Source organism: Balaenoptera ricei, chromosome 4, assembly GCF_028023285.1.
Source record: "Balaenoptera ricei isolate mBalRic1 chromosome 4, mBalRic1.hap2, whole genome shotgun sequence".
In the NCBI taxonomy this organism is placed as follows: domain Eukaryota; kingdom Metazoa; phylum Chordata; class Mammalia; order Artiodactyla; family Balaenopteridae; genus Balaenoptera; species Balaenoptera ricei.
In genome coordinates, this window is record NC_082642.1 from 153,031,320 (window position 1) to 153,050,654 (window position 19,335).

General features: G+C 51.9%; 1 protein-coding gene across 2 annotated transcripts in view; it reads left to right on the forward strand.

Annotated features, from left to right (window-relative positions):
* The window catches only part of SIM2 (SIM bHLH transcription factor 2), a 49,347-nt gene that overhangs the window by 22,272 nt on the left and 7,740 nt on the right, over positions 1-19,335 (forward strand). For both annotated transcript variants that reach the window (XM_059921514.1, XM_059921513.1), the window contains exons 4-7: positions 9-117; positions 3,346-3,431; positions 5,238-5,437; positions 9,552-9,658. In XM_059921514.1, coding sequence (XP_059777497.1) covers positions 9-117; positions 3,346-3,431; positions 5,238-5,437; positions 9,552-9,658 — 502 coding nt within the window. The remainder of the gene's footprint in view (positions 1-8; positions 118-3,345; positions 3,432-5,237; positions 5,438-9,551; positions 9,659-19,335) is intronic.

The following is a 19,335-nucleotide window of genomic DNA, read 5'->3' on the forward strand; positions in this document are numbered from 1 at the left end:
CGCGGCAGGTGGAGCTCACGGGCAACAGCATTTACGAGTACATCCATCCTTCTGATCACGATGAGATGACTGCTGTCCTGGCAGCCCACCAGCCTCTTCACCATCACCTGCTCCAAGGTATTTCCTCCAGACGAAAAGAAACCAGAATGAACGCTGCACGATGCTCTTTGCTGTGACCCTAGGGCTTAGTTTCCCATGATGCCCAGCCAGGCCTCTCCAGCAAACACGCGGGGTCCACCAAGTGGGGATTTGTTTTTATGCTTCTGTCCTTTAAAGCAACTACTGATCCCCTTTCACGTGCCAGAGACTGTGAGAGGGGCACGGTAGGAGACAGAGAAAAGTGGTCCAAGGCTTCCACCCCAAGGTGCTCTTGGTTTAGAATGCCAGCGACACAGGTCTAGACCTGGGCTTCTTAACCAGAGCGTCCGAGGATAAAACTCAGGGGGGCCATGAAATTGCATGGGGAAAATTACATCTTTATTCCCTCTAGGTGAAATCTATCATTTCCTTTGCTCGTAGATTGTAGACAGTAAGCCATCTTACTGTCACAAGTACCTGTGGCTTTGCCTACAACAAAATTCACAGATATTTTCATTTCACCTTATGGTTGTTTCAGGTATTTAAACATATCGGTTATGCTCACCACTACTTTGAAATTTCAGGAGCTGTGAGTGTGCTGCAGGATCTTGTTATTTAACGTGTTAATAAAGTAGCACATTTATAACTACAGCACCACTTGTTTGAATATTTCGATGTTTTTCAATACAGCTGATCCCCTTTGTAATCTCATATATTTTATGCTCTCAGAAACGTTATTCTGAGTGGGGATCTGCAGGTTTTGTGCCACAGCACGAGTCAGTGAAGAAGCCTTGGTCTAGACGGATGAGGCAGGTCCGTCTTGCTGACCTGTCTCCATTTGGCGACAAGAGTTTTCTCTGGACAGTCCCAACATCTAGCACGTATTAACCTGGTCCCCGCTGTTTTAAGCACCCTGTTAGAACAGTTGTGGCGTGGCTGTTCAGTGAGGGTGTGGAACATGTCTTCACACAAATGACTCCTTAACTTACAATTGCCATGTGTGCTAGGAAGACACAGAACAACTTATTCCAGGGGCCCTGCCCTTGTAACTCCCTCTCATGGCCCAATGAGACCAACCAGTATGCTGACCAATGGGTCTCTTGTCTGCTTTGGACTATGGTATCCCAACTCGGCCAAAATCCCCTAGTGAGACAAAATGCCAAAGAAGAAGTGTCAAAAGTGATGAGAATGGGGTAGCCAGCCACAGAAAAAAAAATGGGTTCCATTCTTATTGCTTCCTCCTGGGATGGGTCATTCTGAGGCTAGGAGGAGAGAACCCAGAATAGCACACTCAGTTGTAAAACCCCTTGCAGATCCAGCTCTGTGGCCCCCATGTTCTAGCCCCAGAAATAGTCACCATGTGTCTACCAAGGAGGGAGACTGGTATCTTGGTTTCTGAAATGAGATGGGGGCTTAGTTGTAGCTATGGCCTGTGGTGCTTAAGTCCTTGGAAATGGTCCGGCTGCATAAATGAACAGGAATACGACTCTGAAGAAATAATTTCCAACAAAATAAGGGCTAGGAGAGCACATTGCTCCCAAATCTACTGCTTTCACTGTGGGGTTGTTTAAAGTCGGACAAAGACAGCTGGAAAATTAGAGAATTCCTCAGAACATTGTGTTGTGTGTGTGTGTGTGTGTGTGTGTTTAATTGAAGTATAGTTGATTCACAATGTTCTATCAGTTTCAGGTGTACAGCAGAGTGATTCAGTTTTATATATATTCTTTGTCGGATTCTTTTCCACTATAGGCTTTTACAAGATATTGAATGTGTTGTTATTGTTTTAAAAAGTTACAGTGTGTTAATTGCACAGCAGTGGGCTTTCTGCCATTAGCTCCGGTTTCATTTTACCCTTCCATGTCATAGCCTTTAAAAAAGTGTTTAGAAAATGACAGCAAATGGGAGTATCATGAGACCCGTCCAATTTCCTGTGGGGTTCACGTCTAAGGTGGGCCAACAGTCCAGGAGGAGAAGGTCTGGGAGACGTGGGGTCTCCCACTGACTCATTTCCACAGCCAACTGAGTGTTCAGGCTCTGAGGTTCACAAGCACCTGGTTTTCACCTCATCTGCAGGGTTGGTTTTCTGTGTCTGAACTGGCCTCCTTGTTTTATGGTAATTGTGTGAGAAGTGGGCTCTCCCCAGAACTGGGTAGTTAATTACTGGGTGATGGTTTTTACACCTGAGCGTGCTTTTCTGGAAATGGGGTAGACAGGCTGCCATGTTAGAGGGAAGCCTTCTGCCTCCAGACCCCAGCTGTGCAGAGAAACTGTGGGTAGATATGGCAGCCCCTCCAACTAGGGGAGGGGGGCCTCTGAGGTGATGCCCTCAGCTCCACTGGGCAGTGCCCTCAGGGAGGGGCGGAAGGCCTTGCTTCCATTCCTAGTGGTAACCTTTCTTTAAAAATTAATTTATTAACCACCACCAAAGAGCTGTTTATTTAGAGTGGAATGACCTCGCTCTCACCCTGGGGCGAGGACAGTCTGCCATCCGTGCCCAGAGAGCTGGTGTCCGCTCACTAAAGCAGAGGGTGTTTCCTTGGGGGACGTACGCGTTTGCAGTAGTGAGGTCGGAGATTCGTGTGTGAGGCCTGCGACGGGAATGAAGGAAGGGCTTTGGGCCAGAGAAAGGGGCGGGGGGGGGCGGTGGGCGTCCATCCAGGGCTGTAACTGAGGGTGAAAGCTTTGATCTGGCCCAGTGGGTCTGCTGGGTCCTGTGCCCCATCCCACGATGCAGGGCAGTCTCGGTGCCCATGGCCGTGGGCGCACTGGCCACAGGGGCCCTGGGGCCGGCTCCCTCTGCCAGGGAGAGGCCGGCACTTCTGACTCTCAGTCGTCAGAGGGGGGACGTCAGTCAGATGGTTCTGGGCTTCCCGGCAGGCTCGGCACGCGCCCAGGGCTGGCCAAGGCGGTGCTCCTGGCACCGGGCCTCTCTGTGGCCACCGTCAGGGGACCACGGCAGGTCGAGCTGGGCTGGGTCGCTGCTCATAGATCCTCACCTTGGCCCCAGGTTGGCGTCTAGCAAGGTCTTGCTGTGGCCATGTTTCGGGCTCCCCCTTTCTGGAGCACGTGGAAGCTCGCCGGGACCGGGCCAGCCGCCCCGCCCCACCCGGGTCCTGGCCACCGCCTCTCTGAGTGGGGTTCTGGGTGGACTGGGCCAAGGCCTCTGGCTGCCTGATCTGGTCCAGAGGGTTTATTGGGAGTGTTGGGATAAAGTCAGGGGAAGCATCATGGGACAGTTTGCCAATCTAACCTCACGCCTGCTTTCAGAGTATGAGATCGAGAGGTCGTTCTTTCTTCGAATGAAGTGTGTCTTGGCGAAAAGAAACGCCGGCCTGACCTGCAGCGGATACAAGGTACCGGGAGCCAAGGGCTTGCGGGCGGGAAGGGGGCAGCGGTGGCTCTTCGCTGTGCTTTGTGCTTTGCTTCACGTTCAGGAACGTCTGCAACAGGAAGGCGCCACCGCCTAACGTAGAACTTTCTAGGGACGCTGCTCACGGCGAGTGTGAGGGCTGGAACCTTACAGGGATGTTCCAGGCAGGCTGGATTTCGTTGTCTGAGGCCAGGAGTAGATGGGGCTACGGGTAGAATCTGACCTTGGCACCTTCCGGTTCTATAGTGCACACCGGGCAGCTCCACTGGAGCAGCCGCGCCTAGACTTTCTCCTGCCTCGGGAGAGGGGTCATCAGCCCACCACTCTGGAGCTAGAGGTGGATGGGAGCCTTTCTGCGGGCGAATTTGTGTAAAAGGAGGCAGGGGTGGGGTGAAGAGAGAGGGGACAGTCCTGTGCCTTTGTCCTTTGTCCTGTCTTTCTGGAATGCCCCTCCCCCCTCCTCCCCACCCCAGGGTCCGCCTCCCCTCAGCCTCTCCTCAGCCCCGCTCCTTCTAGCCTCAATGCCAGCTCTTCCCTTTGACCATTACCTCACTCTGTTTCGTAGTTTGGGAGATACTTTTCTTATGTGCTGTCCCAGACCCTAAACCTCAGAGGTGGAAGCCTCCGGCACCACCCTGCACCCTGTAGATACTCTTCTGGAGACTTGGGTCCTGAGATGTTTCTGACACTTACTAACCATCCAACTGTCTGATCTTAAGTAAAACCCATCACCTACCTTGTCCTCAGTTTCCTCATCAGTAAAATGGGAGAATAGACTCCAAGGATTTTAAGATTTGTTCCAGCCCTAAAGACTGTGAGTGTTTTCAGGAATCCTGGAGGAAAGTTTCTGAAAAGAGGATTTAAGATTTTAGCTGTTCATCACTGCTGTTATGATGGTCATGATCCTTTCAAAGATCTTACTGACCGTAACTTGTGTAAATGCTTCAGTATTGAAGCTTAGGGCTGTACAAATGTTTCCGTTTGATATTTGGAACACTATACATTTTCTCCTATATGGTTCTTGGCTATAACAATTAGAAGTGTTTCTATATAGCCACGCTGGATTTGTGTTTATTACAAGTGGATAAAATCTTGAATTATAAATAAAGTAAATACAATAAAATAAGCATATGTTCAAAATGAGGACTTTTTTTAAGGGAATTCCCTGGCGGTCCAGTGGTTAGGACTCCACGCTCCCACTGCAGGGGGCACGGGTTCGATCCCTGGTCGGAGAACTAAGATCCCGCATGCCTCACAGCCGGAAAAAAAAAAAAATGAGGACTTTTTTGATTGCCCTGAAAGAACTCTTCATTTACTGGAGTGATACAGCTTGTCAAATTATTTAAATGTCAAGTTAGCAACTGCAAGATTCAATCTCATTGGGAGATGATGAGCTTTATAGTTACTGAAGTGAACATTATGGAACAATGGTTAGCTCCCCAAAATGCCTTTGTTGTGCCCTCTAATTGCAATGGCCATGAGTTAATTATGCATAAATCCATTCTATATTAGAGAGTCTTCACTTGTGGAGTTACTTGAGCATAGTCAATTGCATAAGATAACTCTTATATTTTATGACAATATTGTTTCCTAAGAAAGAAGCATAGTTCATTTCTTCCGAGCAGTGAATCAGATGTCTGTCAGCATGTTGGCTGCACGGCTCCGTAGAGGCTGGGCTGGGGGAATATTCCAACCTGTTCCAGAAAAGAAGCAGGCCCAGAGCCAGGAGCAGTGGGTACCAGTCTGACCTCCGGGTCGCCGCCAGCTGACCCTGCCTGTGCTTCCCCAGGTCATACACTGCAGCGGCTACTTGAAGATCAGGCAGTATATGCTGGACATGTCCCTGTACGACTCATGCTACCAGATCGTGGGGCTGGTGGCCGTGGGCCAGTCACTGCCGCCCAGCGCCATCACGGAGATTAAGCTGCACAGCAACATGTTCATGTTCAGGGCCAGCCTCGACCTGAAGCTGATATTCCTGGATTCCAGGTGAGTTTGGCACCTGCTGCTGCAGAGTTCCGGAAGACTCTGATGGTGGAAACTGGCCCCTGAAAGCTACACTATTAAACCAAAATGTAGCAAGCAATAAGCTGTACTAAGAATATGAATTAGAAAGAGATTTAGTGAAAGAATTAGTATCGACCTCAATAGTCCAGGAGTGGCCGGCCTCTCCAGCTTATAGGTACTTGTTTTATTTGTTTATATTTTCATCATCTCACTGGAGTTTGAACTGGAAATATGTGTTGTGGGCAAAAGTTAGCCTTTTGAAGACCCATGAGGTCAGGATTCTGCCTTGTGTCTCCGTCAAGTTGGTAGGACTTTAAAACAAACAGAAAGTCTCCACTCTGAGCGGTGTGTGTTACTGGGAGCGCGTCCAGCTCCAGCTGGCGGGAAGCCGAGCTCTGCCGGTCCCTGCAGGGCTGAGGCAGCGAGCAGAGAGGTGGCCTTCGCTGGGGGGAAGGCTGGACCCACAGCTCGGCAGGTGCCCGTCGGCGTCTGGGCTGGGAGGGCACCTCCGGCTGATGGGGAGGGCGAGGTTGCAGCGTCCCCAGAACTGTCTCCCACTTGGCGAGGCCCAGCAATTGGAGAATCTCCTCTCAGAGACAGGAGGGAGGGTGGACGAGGCAGAGGCACTGACCGGTTGTTTCACTGGGCCTGGGGAGGCGTCTGTGCGTCCCCCGAGGCAGGCTGCAGCCCTGCGGGGCCCCCCGGGGCTTCCATTTTCTTTGCCCATTTGGCTATTCACAAGGATGTTAGGAAAGATGAAGCTACGTAGTAGTTGGGAAGCATTTGTAAAAGTGAAAAGCCTGATATACCTGCAAGGTGAGTCGTTTTGCCTCTTGGCCTTTTAGATTCCTCAGCTGTACAGACAGAAACGAGTGTTCAGAGACACAACTCCTGACTTTTGGTGTGTGTAGCTGAGCTTTCTGGGAGAAAAGTTTTACACACACACACACACACACACACACACACACATATTTTCCTGTATGTCCTGAAGCTAGGATTTATTGATTTTTTTTCACTTTTTAAAAATTGTGGTAAAATATACATGACGTAAAATTGATCATTTTACCCATTTATGGAATAAAAATAAACTTACCTGGTTAAGGATAAGAGGTGAAGACACTATTTAGCCTAGTTCATCGTGAATGCATCTCAGAACCGTTCAGAGGCAGAGAAATGACAAGGCCTCTGAGGCTTGGTGAATCCTCTAGAAGAGGACAGAGGGGCGTCTCCCCAGAGGAGAGATTTCAGGTCTTCTCGAGTTGTTTAATCCACACAGCTTTGAAACGTGAGGGACAAATCGGGGAGCTTTACAGAAGAGGTTATGTGAGTTTAGCTCAGAGGCCAGCTTGCTCCTGAAGGGAGCCTCTGCTTCTGGGTGTAAGGGCCGTACCCTCGAGGTGAGTAGTAAAGCAAGGTGGCCCTCTCGAGGAGGACTTCCTGTCTCTACAGAAGCCTGTGCAGTTCTTCCTACTAAGTACCAGGAAGCTTTTAGCAAAGCCTTGAGGTCTTTTCTGAACCCCAGTCGTGTAGGAGATCCTGAAGAATTCTTCACACTCTGGTCTTCAGTCGGTTGCAGCTCGATGGTCTTTGAAAGGCCACTGGGCTGGGGGACAGAGGAGCTGGCCCAGTGCCGGAGGGTCAGTAGAATGGGCTGGCAGGGTGATGTCAACTCCTACGTCCAAACCCCAGAGCCCACGGCAAGGGGTTGGCCTGAAGCCCAGCAGCCCCAAAGTCACAGGGGCCAGGGTGGGAGTCCTGGCAGGAGGGCCCAGCTGGTCCCCCCACCCCCGCCAGCATAATCCCAGACAAAACTGAACTCGGCGTAACCTGAAATCTGGTTCATAGGGGTTTTGTGGTATTTCACTTTGAAACTGTAGCTGGTGCTTTTGCTAAGGATGGGTGAACCCGGCGATGTTTGGGGTTTGGCAAATCCCTCTGACAGGTCTTCAGACACTAGAGGGTTGGAAAAAACCAAGAGGGCAGCCTGCCAAACCCTTCCCTTCCCCTTTAATTTTTAAAGCCAGTGTGTACTTTGATGAGAAACTTAATACATGTGTTTCTGATTCATTTACACATTCGGGGCCGTTGTTCTGAAACTTTACATCCAAAGGGTCTGGGAAGCCTCTTTCATCCCCACACCGTAGAGATGCCTGGTTTTCTTTTGGGGGGAAGCCAGACGTCTCAATTTTCCTGCCACACGGAGTTAGACTCCAGTGGGGCCTGAAGTTCTAGGTGGCCCTTGGACAGGTCCCCCGAGCCCTGAGAGGCTCTGGCCTGTGCAAACTCCCTTTCTACCCACCTCCAGCCCCAGCTCCTTCCTGCCCTGGAGGAACACCATGGAAATGTGTACACCAAATAGTGAGTGATTCCATGGAAATATGAGGCTCGCAGAGATTTACGACCCAAAGCCTGTGCAGAGCTCCACAGAAAGGGGAGCGGGTTAGGGAATGAAAGTGAGGTCAAGTTTCCCCATTTAATTTACAGCTAACATTTCAGATCTGGGCCAGCAGGGCCCCTAGGCCCTGTCACCCTCAGTCCTCACTGACTTCTCACCATGGCCTCACCTCCTTTGGAATCCCCTCTTGTCTCCACTTTCATCTGTTCTTGCATATCTGTCACCAAGATGCACCTCCTCCGAGGGCGTGGCTCCCAGCACCATCGTCCATGGCCTGGGGATCGATACCACGGCCACGTGCAATTTTCACCTACGGGTGGAGTGATCCAAATGCTAGCGATGAGGCCGTCTCGGATGCTGAGAGCCACTCTTCTTCAAAGAACTGAAGTGGGAAATGGATATGCCTGGGGCTTGATAAGAATAAAAACTGGGCAATGGCGAATAAGCACAGGGAGAATGCTTCCATGTCCACAGCGAGCTTAAGCCTTACCTTCAGTCACAACAGTTTGGGGTGTTACTATACTATGTTCTGGGGGGAAACAGTCCTCCGCCGATAGGAGTCTTAAACGTCTCCAGTTACTCCCTAAATCCCACCTGCAGGAATCACGCAATCACAGCATCATCCTGAGACCAACTGTGCCAGGTAACAGTGTCCAGTGTGGAACGGAGGGTTACAGGTTCGCACACACAATAGGCAGGATGTGGAGCCAACCCAAGTGTCCATCATCAGGTGAAAGGATGAAAAAAATGCGGTATCTACATAAAACAGAATATTATGCAGCCATAAAAAAGGAATGACGTTCTGATAGATGCTACAACATGGATGAACCTTGAAAACACGTTAAGTGAAAGAAGCCAGACACAAAAGGTCAAATATTGTATCCTTCCACTCAGAGGAAATATCTAGAGTAGACAAATTACTAGAGATAGAATGTAGAAGAGAGGTTGCCAGGGACTTGGGGAGGGGGAAGTGGGGAGTTATTGTTTAATGGGTACAGAGTTTCTGTTCGGGGTGATGAAAATGTTCTGGAAATGAAAGTGGTGATGGTCATACAACATTGTGAGTTGTACACTTTAAAATGGTTAAAATGGTAAATTTTATGTTGTGCATATTTTACCAGAATAATTTTTAAAACTTTCACACAGGACTTTCCCCCCAAAAAAAACCCCAGCGAGTGAGCTCTGTCTCACCTTGGTAGCTCCCCCCAATATCAGTATCAAGTCCACTCTTAAGCATCCTCTGATAGACTTCACCTTGAAAAGGGACTGACCGTTTTGAGCCATCCCAAACCTTCACCTTGAAAAGGGATTGACCGTTTTGAGCCATCCCAAACCTTCACCTTGAAAAGGGACTGACCGTTTTGAGCCATCCCAGACCTTCACCTTGAAAAGGGATTGACCGTTTTGAGCCATCCCAAACCTTCACCTTGAAAAGGGACTGACCGTTTTGAGCCATCCCAAACCTTCCAGCCAGTGGCTTCAGAAGGACATTCCTGCTCATGAAGAGTGCCGCGTCCTGCACTGGGCTGGAGCTCATAGACTTGCTTGTAAAAAAAGATCATTCTCAGTTTCCAAAATCAACACTCTCTCCACCCACCCCCAAGCCTTTTAGCACTTGATTAGTTGGAAAAACCAATGTTAGTTTAAATGAAAGGCAATCTGCAGGGCATTGTAATTCACGGAGCCACCGTCCTCCCCCAGGGTGACCGAGCTGACTGGGTACGAGCCACAGGACCTGATCGAGAAGACCCTGTACCATCACGTGCACGGCTGTGACGTCTTCCCCCTGCGATACGCGCACCACCTCTGTGAGTACCGCGCTCACCCTGGCCAGCAGCCCCTGCAGCTGGGGAGGGAGCGCCGAGGATAGAGTGGGGGCAGCGTCCCTTGTTTGATGCGATAACTACCCATCGTGTACCCACGAATCTTGAACATCAAGCCTGTCTCCAGGTAGCCCTTGCTTTCAGCACAGGCACTCATTGTCACTTCTCAAATATCCAGTGAAACCCTGGCAGGTGTGGGATGATGTGGAAGTTGCTGGATTCTATTCAATAGATTATGGATTTGGAACCTAAATTTCTCTATGACGTCTGGATAGCAGTTGTGGATAACGACAACAGCAGTAGAAGAACTGGTACTCACAGGGCCCTTACTAACGTCCGGCACTAGTTTAAGTGATTAAATACATTACCAACCAAGTGAGGGAGGTTCCCATGTTCATGATCCTCCCTTTGCTGTTGAGGATGCCGAGGTTCAGAGAGGTTAAGCCACTTGCCTGTGGTCACACAGCGAGGAGGCGGCATAGCTGGGAGCTGAATCCAGTGAATTCGGCCTCCATCTGTTGTCCATCATCGGTTGGGAAGCTCAGGGAGACCACAGGTTTCTAGGATGGGAGAAGTCCACGTAGAAAGAGAAAGCCAACAGTATTCCGTTTGTCAACAGAGGAAGTGTGGGGAACATCTGGATGCGAGTGTGGAGGCGCTCGTCACTGAAATGGTTAAAGAAGTAACACTTTTCTTGTAGAACCAAATAGAGGAAGCAAATAACTGGGATGGAGTAGAATACCTCATCTTCCCGCCGTCCAGCCCCACCATGCTAATGGCCGGTCCAGGGGTGCTTGTTAACGGGGTACGGAGGGCTGGGGGAGCCAGATCTTCCACAATGCGGCCCAGGTGGCACGTCCTCCTTCTTGCTGTGTGTTGACTAAGAGGAATCAGAGGACAAGATGCTGGTGTCGGTTGCAGCTGGACGAGGGGTCCCAGGGCTGCTCGATCCTCGGCCACGCCGTCTGCCTGGCCGTTTGGTGACAACTGGGACTCCGTTAGCCCGGCAGTTATGAGGGTATCGCTCTTCTCTCTTCCCGAGTCACTAAGGGCAGAAACCTGTGACACCAGGAGGCTGGCGGGGCAGACGCCGTCAGCTTCTTCCTGCTCCATGTAATTCACAACAGCATGAAAAAGCCCCTGTGCATGGAAGTACGTGGAGTTGTGAGCAGCTTTTTATGTCTTTTTTTTAAAAAATGGCCAAATCATGATCTCATATAAACGTCCCTGACCTTCTCGAAGCCCAGCTTGGTAGGAAGCAGCTGCCTAGTGTTCAGAAGGGCTCCGTAGGTCAGGTCACTGATGTGGGAGCTAGAAATCTTCCTTGTGTCAACGGGGTAGGAAGTGTCAATTATAGAATTAGATCTTCGGGAGACCTGAAAGTCAGGGTGGGCGGTAGAGGGGAGCAGCTGGGAACGTGTGCTCTGGAGTAAGGAGCGCGACTGGGGGGTGGAAGAGGCATCTGCTGGAGGCTGTGTACCACGGAACAGTCTAGAGGGAAGGACAGGCCGGGGGGCGGGCAGGGGAGCAAATGGGAGGGTTCACAGCTCCACACCTCCCTGCCACTGTCAGGGTGTCCGAGGAACAGCCCCAGCCCTAGGGGCCCCAGCCCCGTCCCCTGAGGCAGGAGCACGCGGAGCCTCTCTCTCTCCAGCACAGGAGTTGAAAGCAAACCCTTGAGTTACACGAAGGGAGAGTTATTTTTCAAAGCAGGGCTGCAGTCTGGGAAAGTAGGCCTGTAAGCGCAGAGAAAGGAAGCTCACGGAACTTAAGTCTTTGCTTTAAATACCATTTTTCATCTCTCGCATTGCGTGGCTAACAGAGCACAGGGTTTTTCAGGGGGAACAAATTCAATTTGTGTTTTGGAAATGTAATGAAGGCCATGGTGGTGGCCAGTGGGAGGCTCCCGTGTCCCCGACACGGACCAGATGCGGCTGGGAGGTGGAGAGGCCTGTCTGTGGGTGGGACAGGCCATTGGGTGCTCAGGCCTTCAGTGGTCCTGACCACACGATGGGTCTTCAACTTGTCCACCAGGAGCCCCCGTCTTCTTGAGCTCATCTGAAATCCTAAACCTACCGGGGGTGTTTATTCGAGAGGTCTCCTGCGATTTACGTGATGAATTCACCTCACTTCATTTGGAATTGGGATTTCCAGACTTTGCAATTATCGAAAGGTCCCTGAGAGGGAAGGTGCACACGGGCTTCCAAGGGACACGCAGAAAAGGCGGAGGGTTTACACACCAGAGGGAGCTCGGCTTTGCCAAATGAGCTAGAATTGGTAAATCAAAGAAAACAGAAAATAGCAGTCTTGACAGTGATTGCTACTGTGCTGTGACTCTGACCTTCACTGTGGCCGAGACCCACCGCGGGGGCCGGAGGTGCAGAGCACAGGGCAGTGAGGCCAGGGGACGGCGGGTGTGGCCTTGGATCCCACCCGTCTCCCCTCCACCAGCTTCCCTGCACCCCCCCACCCAGTGTCAACGAAAGCCGAGTGACAGCCGGGAACAGCCGAGGCCTCTACCCACGCATCGGGTGGGAGTGGGTCTCCCGGAGCTCAGCCTCAGCTCCAGCCTTGGAACCGTCCCCAGACGTCCCTCAGGGCAGCAGACACACTTCCCAGAACATTACTTCCCCTCCAGAGCTGGACGAGGAAAGGGAAGACAGTTTGCAACCAGGGCAGGTGTTTGGAGGCGGGTCTTCAGGGTGTGCCGTTCGGGAGATTTTGAAATCCCTCTGTCCGGTGGTCCCTGCGGCCTCACTCTCCTTCCCGGGCTTCCTGTTCCCGCCTCTCCACCCCCAGGGCTACTTGGCATCTGTTTAATTTCCTTAAAAAACAGGAGCTGAGTCTGAGGTTCAAGGGCAGAAGTTTATTTGGACAATGGCTGAAGCAGGGGCAGCGAATGGGAAGTGAGGTGCGGAAGGGAGGGAGCCATGGAAGGGGCGTGTCCGGCGACTGCTGCCACAGGCCACCGGCCCTCAATCCCCCGGGGACCCTAGGAGGCCAGGCAGGACCCCTGCCTCAGCTGTGGCACTGAGGAGAGAGGGAGTGGGGGTATTTATACACTCCAGGCATTGGCTGAGGCTGCTCTTGGGGTGTCGTACCCCTCATCTGTCAGGGGATCAGCCAAAGAACAGCCTCAGGGGGAAGTGGGGACTCAGGGTAGAGATGGGGACTCAGGGGGGAGGTGGGGCCTCAGGGTAGAGATGGGGCCTCAGGGTAGAGATGGGGGTCTCAGGGTAGAGATGGGGCCTCGGGGTAGAGATGGGGCCTCGGGGTAGAGATGGGGACTCAGGGTGGAGATGGGGACTCAGGGTGGAGATGGAGCCTCAGGGTGGAGATGGGGCCTCAGGGTGGAGATGGGGCCTCAGGGTGGAGATGGGACCTCAGGGTAGAGAGGGGGACTCAGGGTGGAGATGGAGCCTCAGGGTGGAGATGGGGCCTCAGGGTGGAGATGGAGCCTCAGGGTGGAGATGGGGACTCAGGGTAGAGATGGGGACTCAGTGGGGAGGGGGGCCTGAAGCCGGGTGGGGGGAGCCTGGGCAGGAGGTGGGGCCTCTGGAAGCTTCTGGGGCGTCTGTGGTGGGGGGAGGGGTGTGAGGCAGCCAGTCCCGAGTGAAGGTCCACCTCTTCACTGCGTGTCCTCAGCTTCGTCCCCTCCCTGGCTCCGTGAGGCACTGTCCCTCCACAAGCTGCCCCTCGCCTGTCCTTGCACATGTGGGTCTCCCCCCTTGGGGGCCTCTTGCTCCCACTGCGCAGGGTCCCTGCTGGGTGGCCGGAGCGTCCTCCACACTGAAGCTCCCGCCCCGTGAGGGCTGTGGCGAGCCCCCCACTCTGTCCGGTCTGTTTCCACCCCCGGCTCGGTGCATGCGCGGGGCCTGGGCTCTTGTTTCCAGACGGCGCTTTCCCTCATCCTGCTCACGAGCTGTGCAGACTGCAAATCAGCTCCGGCTGCCGGAACGAAACGCTGCAGACCGGGCTTAAGCAGCAGCGGTGCGTTTTCTCATGGTCCCGGAGGCCAGAAGTCAAGGTCAAGAAGTCAGTAGGGCTGGTTTCTTTTCTCTCCCTGCTGTGTAGACGCCAGGCCGTCTTCTCCCTGTGTTCTCACGTGCTCTCCCTTCCGTGTGTGTCTGGGTCACCTTCTCCTCTTCTTCTAAGGACACAGCCGTACTGGGTCAGGGCCCACCCACGTGGCTTCATTTCACCTCTTTGAAGGCCCCGTCTCCAGACGCAGCCGTGTTCTGAGGTCCTGGGGTTGGGATGTGAACATGTGAATTTGAGGAGAGGACATAATTCAGCCTATAAAAGGGGCTTCCCTTCATTATCTCTGTGTCCTCGCCTGAGTGGTGGGCACGGTCCCATCCCCACAGCTTAGCTGGACATCCCGGCTTGGGGAGGGCAGGTGAGGAGACCGAGAAGGTGGGACGCGTCCCCTCACAAGGTGACTTTTCGGTCCTGTCGCCGGCTGCTCTGGCGGCTCAGGGGCCCGGCCGAGCCTCCCGCCCTGCAGGCTCCCCACGGGTCCCCGCAGTGGCCCCTGGCGACTGGACCTCGAGTCCTTCAATCCGAGCACAGCTGGAGCTGGCCTGGGGGCTGCCCCAGGGCCTGGGCACCCACGCGGCTTAGACTGCTTCCCCTCTGTGCCCCACAGCTGAAGGCGGCCACGGTGACCCGCCCGCTGGGCCCCTCAGGCTTCCAAGGCCCCCAGGGAGCCTCCTGGTCCTGCGAAACATACCGACTGTCTGGGCAGTTGACGAGGTAACTCGGCTCAGGAAGAAAACTAACAGTTGCCGACACCCAGGACCGAAGGGAGCTCACTGTCGGGTTTGCCCGGGCCACGCTCTCTCCACACCGGTGTCCGAAACCCAGGAGCCAGGCGAAGGGCTCTGCTAGAGGCCTCATTGGGCGTAACAAGTGGTGGTTCTGCAGGACCGTGGTCAGACATATGGTTTCCACACATTCTTCAAAATATTATCTTAACCGGCAGCAGGGGTCCACGGGGTCTGAAGAAAGCTCAGCCCCTCAAGACAGGGAATCAACGCCTTCCAGAAAGTCAGCCTCGTGAGGAGGAGTAGGGCTGGCCCTTGCGGTCTGGGGGAGCACAGGCTTCTGGAGGCCAGCTAGATGGGGGCTGGGATGGCCCCGGCACCTCAGCCTCTGGTCAGTGTGGTCCTGGATATTCCCAGCTGAGCTCTCCAAGTGAGTCTGTGCCAGGGCTTTCCCCAGAACCTTCTGTAAGGAGATCCTCTAGGGGATCCTCTAGGGAATGTCTTGGACCCTCCCAGCTCGTTCCCGGCTCACTGCCTCCTGGTGGCTGGGGGGAGGCCCTGACAGCCGTGTCCCGTGGCCTTGGGAAGGTCCTCCCAGCTGGGGCCTGCCTCCCTGCCTCCCTGCTCCCTTTGCAAAGCATTTGGGAGACTCTTGTATAGGGGGGGGCTTGACCTGCAGGTCCTCGGGGTGGGCAGGGGGCAGCCTGGTGCACAGGCGGGGCGGGGATCAACATCTGTAAACTTGAAGATGTGTGTCAGGGACACCAGGCAGGTTTCTTGTGGACACGGTGTTTCAGAAGAACCATGATGTCTGCACGGCTGTTCGTCCGAAGTAGTTGTGAATTTCACCTAGTTCTCTAGGTAGAACCCTGTCCAGAGTGGGCCAAGCCCAAATGCCAAAGAGAACACAGGCTGTGTCCAACTATCAAAACATCTCAACGTCACAGAAAGGCTTTGGAGCCTGAATATGTGGTCCACATATTTCAAGCAATAATTGTTATAACAAAATTATAGGACGGCTGGTGTAGACCCATGGAGAACACACTTAAAATGACGTACAGGGGCCACAAACTCAAATGCTTATGGGGCCAGGCATGTAACATGAATGTATGAGTGGACGCAGATAGGGCAATATGGAGTGGTGGAGCTTGTGGCTAACTGGAGAACACATGACCCATCCAAAGGCATTCTGGGTAACAGCAACACTATGCCACCAACAAAGCACATCTGTGGACACATGCAGTCCATGGGATGTCAGCTTGCAACCACTCTGTAGCACAACTGTGGAACAGGGACAAAGGTCTTCAAATAGAAAATACACTTGAAAGAAGTTTCCAATCTACCGTGAGGAGTTCTGATTGACATCACAGGGAGGCTGGCTTCTGCCGCTGGCCTCTCTTGCCTCTGGACTGGAAATGGATGATGGAGTTTAATTCATATGCAGGTCCTTTCTAGATGCTCCCCTCTAAAAGAGTCTGGAGGTAGAAGCAGCTTTGTCTTCCGGACGAAGGTGCAGGGAGCCTGTGCATTAAGGGGGAGCCACGAGCAATGAAATGGGAAATAATCGATAATAGAAAGCACAGTGCGATCTACACGCTGTCCTGCTCCCTGGGAGCAGTTTGGACATTTATAGGTGTGACTTGATGGGTCTGGCTGAGCCCATCTTCTGTGGTCAGTGTCACTTTGCAGATGTTGCACAATGCAGCCCCCTGGAAGTTCTTCCCCCCTGGGCTTTCCAGGTCTTAGTGACCAAACTCCCTCCAGCCCCAGGTGTAGAGCAGGGGCATGGGGGGGGTTAAGGATACCGAGACCCGTTCCCCAAAGGACCACGTGGCTTGTCTCCAGTCTCGCTGACTGTGCTCTCCCTGAGGCTCTGCTGGCAGAGGCGAGAGCCAGGAAGAGCACGGGGATTGCACTTACATCTTCCCCACGGGGGTGGTTAGTTTCCTGCGGCGGCCGTAACCAAATACCACAAGCTGAGTGGCGCGAAACAGCAGCAGTGTACTGTCTCCCAGTCCTGGAAGTCAAGGTGTCGGCAGGGTCATGCTTCCTATGGAGCTTCCAGGAGACGAGCCTTCCTGCTTCCTCCAGCTTCTGGTGGCTGCCAGCGGTCCTTGGCTTGTGGCCACAAACCCCAGTCTCTGCCTCCGTCTCCCTCTGTGTGTCTGTGTCTTCTCCTTTTCTGTCTCTTATAGGGACACTTGTTATTAGAATGATAGCACCTAATCCAGAATGATAGCACCTTGAGATCCTTAATTACATCTACAAAGACTGTTTTCCCAAATATGGTCACATTTGCAGGTTCTAGGGGTTAGAATCTAGAACATGTCTTTTGGGGGGACACTATTCAACCCATGACAGGCATTTTTGGTGTCCTTTTCAGCTCTTAAAATTCGAAACAGAAATGGATATTATGCTTGAGGCCAAAGTTTACTTTCCTTCCAGAGGCCAGCTCGTTGACATGGCTATGCCTCCAGGAAAAATTCTGGAACCAGGAGGAATTCTGGAGGAACCAGGAAGGCCATCTATTTTTCTGGATAGTGTATTTGTGGAAGTAGAAGTTCCATTCCAGAGTGGCCTCGGAAAACTGTGACCACTGGCTCTCATCTGGGCGTGGATCCCCTGGATGTCAGAGATGCTGCAGCCCAGAGGAAGGTGCAAGGGCAGGGCCTCTGTCCCCAGGAGCTGACGGCTAAGGGGACATCTCCTCCCTCCCCCCATGCACCACTACCGTAAGCAGGGTCTTGCTTCTTAGCACTCTGGCCTGGGATCCTTCAGACAGATTATTAAATTCAACAGATTGGATGAGGAGCTAGAGCAAACCAAAGAATGTTGTGACTAAGTGTCTAGTATTTCACCTTGGATTGATATGTTGATTATTGCCATGGGTCACAGAGAAGCAGAAAAAAAAAAAAAAAAACCAGAAAATTAAAAAAAAACACTACGTCTATGTTTGTTTGGTCTCTGTATCTAAAGCTTCATCGTAGCAGAGTCAGGGAGGATCAGCGCTAATAAAATCTCTGCAAATTCTGCCATTTGAATCCTAATATAAAATATTTGGGATAAATATTCCAATAGTCATTGCATTCAGCTTAAGATGATTATGGAGAGATTTTAGGAATATTGTAAGAAATAAGGGGAAGTATAAAGTATAAGAAAAAGGAAAAGTATAATGTCATAGTCCCAGGGGCTTTACAAACACTGCAAGGAATAGATTTCAAAGCCAAAGAGATTAACAAGCATTTCTGTTGAAGAAAGAATGACATCTTGGGAAATCCACAGATGGGACCTCAGTTTGATCATGTTGCCTCTCTTTGGGGGCCATAAGCAAATTGGTTAACTGAGTCTCCCCTAAACATTGGCTCACACCCACCCCCATAAGTAGCTACACAGAACCTTCGAGAGGCCGCTGCCCCCTCCTCACACAATGGCCCCTGAGAAATGGGAGTCAGAGGACGTGGCCTGGGCCCCAGCCATGTCCTCAAGCTCTGTTTTCCTGGTGATGCCCACCTGCCACGAGTGTCTGTCGGGGGGTAAATGAGTCAGTGTATGCGAAAATGAGCTGGGAATAGGAACCTTGTATTTTGTTGTTAAAAAAGCAATCCTCAAAAGGAGAAGAAGCCCTGGAAAGGCTCTTTCCTACTACCGTGGGCTACACGCTTCAGCATGATCTTATTCTGCCAACTGAGCCCACTGACATGCCGATGTTAAGCCTGGGAAGAAAAGAGCTGGTCCTGCGCTGTTCCAGAGCCCGGCCTCGGCGTCTGGGCTGGACGGTGGTTACACGTTTGACTCTGGCTTCATCCCTAGGGGGTGCGGGGCCTCATAGACGTTGTATTTCCACTTCCCACCCCCAGACAGACTGCTTACCCATGTGAAAATTAACTAAAATTTCATTCTGATTATAAAACGAATACCCGCTCCTTGTTGGAAATTCAGAAAATCAAGAAAATGAAAACTACCTGTAATTTTATCAGTCTGATAAATGAGCGCTAGCATGTTGAGTCCTCCGCGCACGTCTGCCACTGTTGTCAATCTTCACACGAACACTCTGACCCTCACATATGGTGTGGGGAGTGTGATTATCTTCCTGTTGTAGTCGGGGAAACCGAGGCACAGGGAGTTAGTAACTTGTCCAAGATCACACGGTTGGGCGTGTATATGTGTGTGTGTGTGTGTGTGTGTGTGCACGCGCACACTTTTTCATAATTAGGATTATACGTTATGCAGTTGAGTCTTGTCTTTCCTTCATTTAACGTTGTGTCATATGTATTCCCTGTCATATTACAAATTCTTATCAATCATCATGTGAGTGACTGCTTGGTACCCCGTCACTTATATACCCTCTTCCCTATTATTAGACAGTTAAGTCTCCCCTCCCTTTTCTCCTGAATTATAAGCAGGACTTCAAGGAATCTCTTTGCCCTTGAGTCTTTCTTTGCATTACTCATAATTCCCATAGGAGTAACTCCTAGATATGAAATCGGTGTGTCAATGGGTATGAGCTGTGGATCCAGAAGGACCTCACCAATTCACCTTCCTCCCCACAGCACGTGCCCTGCTCTCCCGAAGGCCCTGAGGGGAATCAGTGCAGTTTAGGTGTCCCTGGAGGCTTTGGAAGTGGGCTGCCCAGAGGTCCAGAGTTTGTAGCCCTGCATGGAAGATAGGCCTGCAGGCCCAGCTTTCAGAAATTACATAGCCATGTAGAGGTCTCTCCTACGTGAGCATCATAGGAAATTCGTGGGCCCAGGGAAAACTAGGGTTAATGGGAAGAAGTATAAATGGCAATAGAGTAACAAACGGTTTCACTGTGAGTACGCACATGTTCTGGGGAACAGCAAAAATCAGCAACAATGTGACACTTCGTTGAATGCACTTAACTTACTATTGGGTTTA